General features: G+C 46.9%; 1 protein-coding gene across 1 annotated transcript in view; it reads right to left on the reverse strand.

The window, feature by feature from the left end:
* xirp2a (xin actin binding repeat containing 2a) overlaps positions 1 to 10,764 on the reverse strand; it is a 20,972-nt gene that overhangs the window by 7,508 nt on the left and 2,700 nt on the right. Inside the window, exons 2-6 of the mRNA XM_037696824.1 lie at positions 10,125 to 10,256; positions 8,094 to 8,174; positions 6,241 to 6,298; positions 5,801 to 5,904; positions 128 to 5,446 (exon numbers count right to left, since the gene is read on the reverse strand). Coding sequence (XP_037552752.1) covers positions 128 to 5,446; positions 5,801 to 5,904; positions 6,241 to 6,298; positions 8,094 to 8,174; positions 10,125 to 10,256 — 5,694 coding nt within the window. The remainder of the gene's footprint in view (positions 1 to 127; positions 5,447 to 5,800; positions 5,905 to 6,240; positions 6,299 to 8,093; positions 8,175 to 10,124; positions 10,257 to 10,764) is intronic.

Raw genomic sequence — 10,764 nt, forward strand, 5'->3', positions numbered from 1 at the left:
CGTTAACAGTCTTCGTCAGGCTTGTTTGATCATTAACGGTCTTCTTCGAGCTTGTTTGATCGTTAACAGTCTTCGTCAGGCTTGTTTGATCGCTAACGGTCTTTGTCAGGCTCGTTTGATCGTTAACAGTCTTCATTGAGCTTGTTTGATTGTTAACAGTCTTCATCGTGCTCTTCGTCACGGTGGGCTCGGGAGCTTTGGTTTTCTGTGGGGGCAGCACTTTGTCTTTCTGCTCCTTTCTGCTCTTCTGATGAGCGGCCCCAGCAGGACCGTCTGTTTTGACTACAGCAACAGAGTGGTCCTCTTGGGTTATTACCTGCATTTGCAGCGATTTGCTTTCATGGTGCCTCTGTGACTCACCGCTCTGCGAGAGGTTTTTCACAGTGGGGGCTGCAGTGAGTGCTACATTCTCACTCTCAGATCCATGTAAGCTTTCATGCTCCACTTGCATTACAGTCGATGGATTTTTCATGGGCTCTTTTGCCTTCTTGGGAGGATGCGTACGTTTCTTGTTTGAGTACTGTTTTCTCTGCATCAGGCACTTTATGGCCCCTTGAACGTCACCTTTGACGACCTCTTCTTTTTCCACGTGCGTTGTCTCCTGGCCTTCGTAAAGAGATTTTATGGATGTTTTCACGTCCCCTTCAACACTCCCTCTGCGTTGCATTCGTGGAGAGCTGTTTGGCTCCATTAAAAGCTGAATGGTGGCTTTAATGTCCCCTTGCTCGCTCACTTGGTGCTGGTAGATCTTTTTCTCGTTCGACGCCTCGTGTAAATTTTGCATGGCAGTGTAAATGTCTCCCCTGACAATCTCCTCTTTCTCCACCTCCTTCACAGCTTGCTTTGCCTCCTCCAGACTTTTCAGGGTCTCTTTAATGTCACCTGGCACCAAATCTTCAACACTCGCTTCTGTTTTTGCAGATGCAGATTTCTCCAGCGACTCAAGTGCACTTCTAATATCACCTCTGATGATTTCAGGCTTTTCCGTTTCTTTCGCTTGATTCTTGGCTTCTTCGAGAGACTTCAGGGTCGTTGACAAGTCTCCCTTCACCACCTCTTCTTTTTCTATTACCACTTTCTGATTGATGGCTTGGGTCAAGGAGTCCAGAGCTGCATTGAGGTCCCCTTTAACAATATCCTTCTCCAGGTTCCTGTAGGTAACAGCCGGTTCAGTCATGAACACTTTAACAAAGCTGTAGACATCACCAGGAACAATGTCGTCCTCGGCTACCGTACGACCAATCTGCTGCTGGTTCTTACGAAGCAACATTTTTGTCTCTTCAATGTCACCGCCTATAATGTGCTCCTTTTGCACCTCCTCCTGGACTTCTTCTGACTCGGACTGAAGTTGCTTCAGGTATTCCAAGGCTCCAGACTCAATGCAGGTTGAGTAAAAACTAACGTTGCCCCTTTCGATTTCTCCAACCCTGATCTTTTTAGAGTCCTCCTCTCCAGAGTTAGAAAGAAGACGTTGAAGAGTTTTGCTGACGTTCCCATGAATTATGTCCTCTTTCTCCATGGTGGTCTTCTCCCCTTTGTTCAAGAGTGAATAGATTGTCATCTTCACATCTCCTTTCTCGTCTTCTTGAATCAAAATCCCACGCTTGGAGGAGCCTTCGTTTTTCAGTAGGTTGTTCATAGCCTCTTGAATGTCTCCACGGATAATTGCCTCTTTCTCCAGGTTGATGCCTCTCTCCTGGTTGAAAAGCTGCTTCACAGTGGTGTTGATGTCACCCCGCTCCTCCTTGTCAATGGTTATGACTCTTTCGGTGGTCTCTCGACGGTTCAGGAGGTTCATCATAATGTTGCTCAGATCTCCTCTAATGATCTCCTCCTTTTGGATTTGTGGAGCATGCTGGTTCATGAGTTTAAACTTTGCCATGCGGACGTCACCGATTTCATCCGCCTCGATCAGGATGCCCTGCGAATCCACCATTTTCTGACTGTAGAGTTCCTCGAGCGTCTCTTTAACACTCTTCCCAATTATTTCTGTCTTCTCCAAGCTGCTCTCGTTGAAGTCGTGAAACGGAGTGGTTTCAAACAGCCATGTTGTGGTTTTGACGTCGGCCTGTGGGATTTCTTCTTTAGTCACGACAGTGTGCGTGCTGTCAGACTCTTTGATTCTGTCCAGGGGGTGCCTTTCAAAGAGCCACACTGACTGCTTGACGTCCCCTTTCATCACTTCTTCTTTAGTCACTCTCTCCATGTCATCGTACTCCTCTCCTTCACCGCGGATCTCATCAATGGTGCGAGTTTCAAACATCCACGTGGCAGATCTGACATCGCCTTTTTGAATTTCGCTCACACTCACAGTTCTGATGTACTTTTGAGACATCTCATCGGCCTCAAACCTACGCTTGTTGGTCTTCACGTCACCTCCTTGGATGTCTGCGACTGTTCTTAACCTTACTTTTATGTCTGTGGTTATTTCATCCAGAGGTTGTGTTTCAAACCTCCACTTGGCAGAACTAACATCTCCTTTGTTAACGCCTTCCTCGGTCACAGCTTTAATAACATAAACCTCCTCTGAATCTCTGATTGAATCTAGAGGCTTTGTCTCAAACAACCACCGGGCCCCCACCACGTCTCCTCTCAGGATTTCTTCTTTAGTAACTGTGGTTACCTCGTGATAATGGCCCTCCTTATCTCGGATGGCATACAGCGGCTGAGTTTCAAACATCATGGTGTAATTTTTCACATCTCCTTTTTCTTTGTCTTCTCTAAAGATGCTTGTGAGTTTTGAAATATCCGTCTCAGTGGACTCCTCTTTGATTTCATCCAGAGAGTATGTCTCAAAAATGAAGCGGCCCTTGTTGACGTCGCCCCCCTGAACATCAGTCACGGTGCGACCCTCCTTCGTCTTTGTACTGTCCTCGCTAATGGCATCGATTGGCTGGTTCTCAAACATCCAGGTACAGTTGACCACATTTCCCCTCTGGATGTCCTCGGCCTGCTGCTTCTTCAGCCTGGACATTGTTTCCTCTGACGTGGAGCTCATGATATCAGAGGAGCGGTTCTCAAAGATGTACTTCATCCTAGAAACGTCACCTGAGTGGATGTCAATCTCCGTAACTCTTCTAAAAGAACCGCTGTCCTCGCCCGTGATGTTCTCCAGGTTCTCAGTTTCGAACAGGAAGCGAGCCATTTGCACGTCCTTGCCTTGAATGTCCCCTTGCTTCACGGTACAGGTTTTCAGGATGGTCTCCGTCTCTGAATGATCACGTATGTTATCAAGCATTTGGGTCTCAAAAAGCCAGGTGCACGTTTTCACATCGCCTTTTTGCACTTCCTCCATGTCTGACTCACTCTTTTCCACCTTTTCATACAAAGCGTCCATGGGCTGGGTCTCAAATAGCCACCTACAGGTTTTCACATCTCCTTTCTCTATTTCAATCTCTTCCTTGGTTTTATGTTCTTCATCTTCAAAATTACTGAAAAACTTAATGGCGTCAAGTGGTTGAGTTTCAAACAGCCACTTGGCGGTTTTGACGTCCCCGGACTCAACCTCCTGTTTGGAAATACCTTTAATGATCTGGAACTTATTGATGCTTTCGTCAAACTCGTCGATGGGCCGCGTTTCAAACATCCACCGGCAGCTATGTACATCTCCTTTCACTATCTCTTCCCGCCTCACGGTCCTCACCTCGTGGTAATGGCCAGAGCTGTCCTGCATGGCATACATCGGGGTGTTCTCAAAAAGCACTTTGTTGGACCTAACAGACCCACTTTGGACACCTTCGACTTGGATTTTCTTTGTTCCTTCACATTTACTTAAATCCATGGTTTCAAACCTTTCTTTGTAGTTTGTGACATCTCCTTTATCAAAGGCTTCAATGTTCACCGTTCTTGTGAGCTCCTTCTTCTCATCTCTTATACTCGCCAAAGGCTGGCTTTCAAAGACCCACTTCTGATGTCTAACATCCCCTTTTTCCTCTTCCAATGCTACTGTTTTCTTAAGTTTTCCCACTTCGAGCAGCTCTTTCAGATGTTCCATGGGTACTGTTTCAAATAGATGTTTGGCTGATTGAACATCACCTCCTACGATCTCCTCGGAGGGCAAAGGTCGGGCATTGGTTTCATCCTTCAGCAAAGCCATAGGCTGAGTCTCGAAAACAAGACAGTGTTTCTTCACATCGGCTCCAATTATTTCCTCTTTGTGTTTTCTGGAACTCTCCCATTCCTCATCATTGATGGAGTCGAGTGTTTTGGTCTCAAACAGCCATCTACCTTTGTTCACACCACCTTGAGTGTTATCCTCCATGGAAATGCCACAAATCAGTTTCACTTTTGCAGGATCTTTATTGATCATGTCCAGAGGCTGGGTTTCAAACATCCACCGTGACGTCTTTACGTCGCCCTTCGCCGTCTCCTCTCTGCGGATGGTGGTGATTTCAAGCATTTCTCCTGAATCCCCCCTAATAACACACATCGGATGTGTCTCAAACATACGAGTGGTCATCTTCACATCTCCCTTAATCTCTTCCAGCTCAGACTTCAGGTTCAGGAAGTGACTCTCCTCAATGGTTTCTGTTTTACCCAGAGAATCTAGATGCTGCGTCTCAAAGAGGTACCGAGCAGTTTTCACATCTCCGCCAGTGATGTGACTGGTGACGACACATCCTGTCTCCTGCTCGTCTTCTTGATAGAACTTGTTCAGACAGTCCAGAGGCTGAGTTTCAAAAAGCCAGGTTGCAGTGCGGACATCTCCTCTTGCGAGATCAGTCTGTTTTTGAGACTGCTCGGTTGTTTCTGCAGCTTCCCCCCCAAGAGCATCCATGGGCTGCGTCTCAAACATCCAAGCAGTGAATCTGACATCCTTGCCAGCAATGATTTCCTGCTGGGAGATATTCTTCCCCTCGCTCTCATCTGGAGAGTCATCTTTGATCGCGTCCAAGGGCTTGTTTTCGAACATCCAGCGCATTGACTGCACCTCACCTTTGAGGATCTCCTCCCACTCTAGGTATTCTCTGTCAGGACTTGAGCATCCGCTGGAGCTGCTGCCGTCATTTTCAAACATGTAGCGTGTTTGCTGGACATCCCCCACTGTTTCCTTGCTTTCTAAGGCCGCTCTTTCTGCATCTGTGAGCTGATTGATGAAGTCCTCCTCAAGATTCTTGCGCACTTCTGGGTGTATGTGCTTGTAGAGGCGCTTCAACTCCGCCATGCTCTTGTGTTTGAAGTACTCCTCTTTACTGACCACGTACTTCTGTTGGGAAGCTTTCTCCTGCGAGTGGAGGGAGGTGCTGTGTTCAGAGGTCACCTGTGGCAGGTTTGTGGGTGGGGGAGGGAAATGTTCTGCAGCGTCAAACGCCACAGATGAGGAGGAAGCTACTGATGAAGCAGCAACCGTCCTCACAGCGGAGGATGCACTGTAGCTGGTCACAGCTGACGTTTTGGGAGGCTGGTAGACAGGAGCCCACTGAAACTGGAGGAGATCCACATCGACCTGTGGTTTGCAACAAGTCGTGGAAAATGTAAGGAAAAGGGAAGAGTAGAACAGGATAGCTGTTAGAAAATCATAGAAAGTGTAGAAAAGACAGCAGGAAATGAAGGTAATATAGGGGAAAACATAAACTTCAGTTTACAAACTTCTTTTGGAAACTGGCTCCAAAACTTTAATTTGGACGTAAACACCTTGAATCTGTCACGACTACACGTACGTAGGAATAAATACTGGCTTGAAGTGAACACTGACTGAGCGTCTGACATCAGTTTTTCTGCCCTTTTCGTCATTCTGACACACGATAAAACAAAAAAACCTCAAGTCGTCATCGTTAAGATAAGCAGACGGGATTGTTACCTTAATTTCTTTGGCCGGTGCAGCTTCCTCGATGGTTTTTTCGTGCTGCTGCTTCAAAGCCTGAGTGGAAACGTTGAGAAGGTCCTCCCCTCCGACGAGCGTAACTGAATTAGACACGAGAAGAAGGCCGCCTCGTTAAGCCGTTCGCAGCAAGGAGGCTCACAGCGAACGGGAAACAGAAATAAATCATTTCATTAAAAACCTGAGTAGTTTTCATTTTCTGAAACCAAGCAGCTGTGATTGTCCAATTTCCACTTTCCAACGTTTCCTTCCTGACTTTGCCCTTATTAGATTTGCTGCTCTGCACTGAATGGAACATCATCTCCACTCCAACTCCTTCAGAGCTCATCCCTTCTTCAGCCCCGCAGCCGGAGCAGTCATTAACATCCAGGACACAAACCGCGCAGCGATAAAACCTGCGCATCACAACATGAAACTACCTGTTTCACTGGAATGGCTCCCGTAACTGTTCTGGTGGGCTCTCTGATCGTGGATCACCTGTGAAAAGATGACAGGAAGTCGTTACCGGACTCTGACCCACGTTAATTCAGGGAACAGTTAACGCACAACAATTAGACTAATGTCATAACGTTCAATAATAATAATATTTAAGGCCAGCGCTGCCTTCAGGTCAAAGATGTTATTAAAGCTGTTTGTCTAATTTCAGGATGTGTGGTGGGAATAACCCCCAGCTACTACCACACCAACTTTGAGCTTCACTGGTGGAAAACTGGAAAATTGAGTGACTGTAACGGAGTCCCGTTTACACAAGAACGACCTCCGAAAACTGAGATTTTCATGTTTGTTGGCGAGAATAAACGCTCCTTTGGACCTAGGATGTTGTTGGTTTGCTCCTACGTGCTGAAAAAGGGTGAGCAGCACAAAAACACACACTACTGTTTGTCTGCAGCTTGTTGGAGCAGAAACACTTCTGACTGCAGGCGCCTCCACTCTGAGGAGCCTTCGGTTCCAGAGAACGAGGCTGCTGTCATGAACACGAACAGCCGAACCACAGCAGAAAACGTGCCGTGGAAACAAGAGCTTAAATCAAATCTACTCTAAAAGTGAATCAGTTGTAGATGCACATCTTCGGCACTCGCTCTTGTGCAAGGCGGATGCCTTTTCTCTCCCTCTCCTGTTCTCCTCCTGCTTTTTTGCTCTCTGTCTGTGTATCGGAGCTCCTATTTTACACATCTTCTGAAATTAAAACTACCGTCATGGATCTGGTCAGCTGGACTTTCAATGCAATCGATAAAATCTTTTCAGGAAAGCAACAGGGTCCTGGAGAGCCCTCATGTCCCACTGAGAATCACGCTGCAGGATACGCCATGGATCTGTGGGGAGTTTGGAAGTTGATGTGTCTTTTCGTTTTGTCTCACGATGACACCGAAGATGTTTATACAATTGGATTCATGATAGCAGGGTTTCTGCTTTCTGGCACTGGTGGATTCCTATGTCAACGGCTATTAAGAAAGACGGCAGCAACAGTTTCTGCCATGAACTGCCAAGTCTGTATGAAGGTTTGGTTTGTGCTTTGAGGACTCAAAATCAGCTGATTTATTAGCTAAATCATAAGATGGAAGCGATTTGTGAGAATTGCAGGCAACCTGTTGCTTCTGGGACTCGCCATGATGTTGGAGTCGACCTTGAAGAAGCCTCATAGCATGGACCAGTGGAATGCCCACTGATCTGGCCATTTTGGATCGAAAGTAGCAGTAAGACTCAAGGCTGACAAGAAAAAACAGTGTGCCTGAAAAAAAATCAACAATTGTGGCTTATCTGAATCTGACTCCCCCGTTTGGCCTCGCGCTTCTATGAATGCTTATCAGAACTGTGCCGGCTGACACCAACATCTCATCAGGACTATGGTCTATCTGGAAGTGCTTCATGGACAAATCTCACCGTCTTGTCATCAAATGCATATGTAATGTGTCTATAAATGTGCTGCTGGTAGAGTTTCTGATGTCTTAAATCGTGTCCTGATAAGGACAAGGTGTGAAGAGATTTTTTTTTGTAATACCACTATCCATCCTCAAGGATTTTTCCCCTTTTCTATCTAAAAAATATTCTGAAAAAGGATAAGAGGCCGCGCTCCTGCAGCAGCAGCAACGTGCACTCTGTCCGTCTTTGGGACAACTGTACGAACATAATCTCACTGTATTTCTTTATAATGAAGCTTATTCTGATTCTGTGGTGATTACTGTCTGAGAGTCCTGATGAAAGCTGTCCTCTGGTTCATAAGATATTTTGCTGACAGACAGGAATAGGAACTTTGTGGATCAGTGACAAATACCTCTTGTCGGGAGTGGGTTGTGGTGGAGCCGACGTCTCTAGAGCTGCTTCTTACTGTCACCTCCGAGGAGCTCGACACCTCCTGTCAAACAGAGAAATGAGACGGTGGACTTGTGGAATCCCTCCCACGGTGCAGAAACATGAACACCCCCCCCCCCCCCAGCCCGGCTCACACAAACCCACACAACAGGGTTTTATCACCTCGTGACTGCGAGCTGTAGGAAACAGTGGGAGGCTAAGTCATTTTTATATTGTGGAAGAGCTTAATAAAATCCCTCCGGTGGCCGATAACAAATGCTGCTCCATTACGGCGCTGCTTCCCAGGGAGCTGCACGTCTGACTCCTGCAACGGAGGATTTCAGTGTTCCAGAGAACAAGTCGTAAATTACAAGAAATAAAACCGTGCGAGCATTCCCTCCTCAGAGGTTCATGCAACTTGAAGGAGCTGAGAGCAGAATCTGGTGTTTCGGCTTGTATTCGGCGTGTAAGCTGTGATGTCAACATGAAAGAAACATGGAGGGTGGTGGAGTTCCGCTGGTCTGAAACCGCTGGTCTGAAACCGCTGTCAGCACGATAACCTCTGAGCACCTGAGCACAGCCCGAGTCGGTCTGCTCAGACTTTGACGTCGATGTAAAATTCAGCAGTCGGCGAGGTTCTTGTGAATCCGCCTGAATGAGCAAACGAGGGAAATCCACCTGACCAGGCAAAGATCCGGCTCCCGGCCCGGGATGCGGCTGGCGCATTCTGTCATGTCCTGACGCACGCAGACGAGCCAAGTCCAAGGCGTCCTCTTTGACCTGCTGAAGGCCTCAGCCGGGGTTCGTTCCAGCGAACGGCAGAATAAATCATTCAGCAGCGCTCACGTCTGTGTCAGCTCAACAGAGCCGGTGACAAGAAGGGACCGCTCCGTCTCCTCACCGCCCCCGACTTCAAGAGCAGGAGGAAAAATGTCCTTTCATCTTCAGTCCTCACCAAACAATTTATTACTCGTGGAGAAGTTCCTCACCCTGCAGACTGTCACGTCGCACCACGGCACTCGTATGAGACGGGTTCACATGAACGTAAAGAAAACTACTGGATTAATTAGATTTTCTCTTCTGCTTAGAATGATCAGTTACAGAATAGAATGATCAATTACTGAATATCAATAGATTGATAAAACAGGATGAAGTCTTTAAATGTCATATTTTTATGTACCAAAGGTACCAGTGGGGAACCCTCAGGGCCTTCTACGCCTTCAGAGAAGGCCCATAAATTCAGAACATTGCATTTTAATCTTTGGTATAAAATATATAAGGTAGTATCAATTTTTTAAAATTATTTGCTAACTTCTCTTGTTTTCTGTAAAATACTTCCCAGTTGAGTCAGAAAGTTTTTATAACTAATTAAAATCCAGTCGTCCAATCAGATTCTTTTAGATTTGTGTCTCCGGGGGGAAACATCTGAAGCTTCTTCCTGATTGGTCAGGACTTCAGTGTCAGCAGAGAAGGCGGAGCTCATCAGAGACTGCAGGAGGAGTTTGTTTAATGATTGACAGGAACATTAACCAATCAGAATGCTGGTGTAGAGTGGGCGGGGCCACAGCACAGGGCTCTGAGCCTAGTTCCTACAGTCATGGTTCGCCACAAGTGCCCATGTTAGCATTCTTTAATCAACGCGTTCCTCCATGAAGCTGGGGGCGCTCAGTGGTCAGTGCTGCAGTCGTGTAATCCTGAGGCCGAAGGTTTGAGCCCAGGTTGTGTCAGGGAGGGTGTTGGGCCATAAAACTACCCATTCTTTCCTGTGAATTCACTGACAAACAGTCAACACATTCTTCTGCTCGTCGGAGGTCAGGTCCAGAGCAGGGGGGAGCTTGGTCCTCTGGGGGGAGCTCAGAGTAGACCTGGTTCTGATCAGGACCTTCATTAACCAGGTCTGTGATGTTTGTCTGAGCTGGTTTTTGTCTGGACCATCGTGGTTTCATGTTTAAACGCAGGAATCATCTGACGAACGTTCTGAGCAGGAACCAGACAGAAGACATGAACGTCTCACCTGGACGGATCTCCTCTGGACCTGGACCCGGCTGACGCTGGACTGGGACGAGGAAAACTCGTGGCTCTCGAACTGTCTCTTGACGGAGGTCAGACCGCCGGGCAGCGAGCGGGCCTCGGACTCGTCCATCGCCTGTCGGCACCAACAGAGAGCAGGAATCAGACCCACAACCCCCCTCAGAGTGTTATTCAGGAGCAACTCAGCTACTACCACCCAAACATCGAGTTTAGAGTCAATCAAAGCGCCGAGTTAGAGACACTGTGTTGGATAAAGACGCCATCTTGAATCACACTTTCATCTACAGATTCCTTTCTGAGGGTTTCAATAAATATTTTGCTAACAGACAAACAGCTGAAGTTTTGAATGGGTGAGGTTTTTTTACCTTTTCTGTAAAAAAAAAAAAAAAAAAAAAAAAGATGAAATCATCATTTTTATGGAAAATAAAATAATTTAGTTAAATAAACAAAGTTCTGTCCGTCATTTTTAAACTGATTTGATTGTTTGGATTCCCTGAAGCCAGAGGGGCTCGGTCATGTTCTGAGGGCGGGGCCTGGTCACATTCTAAGGGCGGGGCTCGGTCATGTTCTGAGGGCGGGGCCTGGTCACATTCTGAGGGCGGGGCCTGGTCACATTCTGAGGG

Source organism: Nematolebias whitei, chromosome 23 (genome assembly GCF_014905685.2).
Source record: "Nematolebias whitei isolate Nwh7 chromosome 23, NemWhi1, whole genome shotgun sequence".
In the NCBI taxonomy this organism is placed as follows: domain Eukaryota; kingdom Metazoa; phylum Chordata; class Actinopteri; order Cyprinodontiformes; family Rivulidae; genus Nematolebias; species Nematolebias whitei.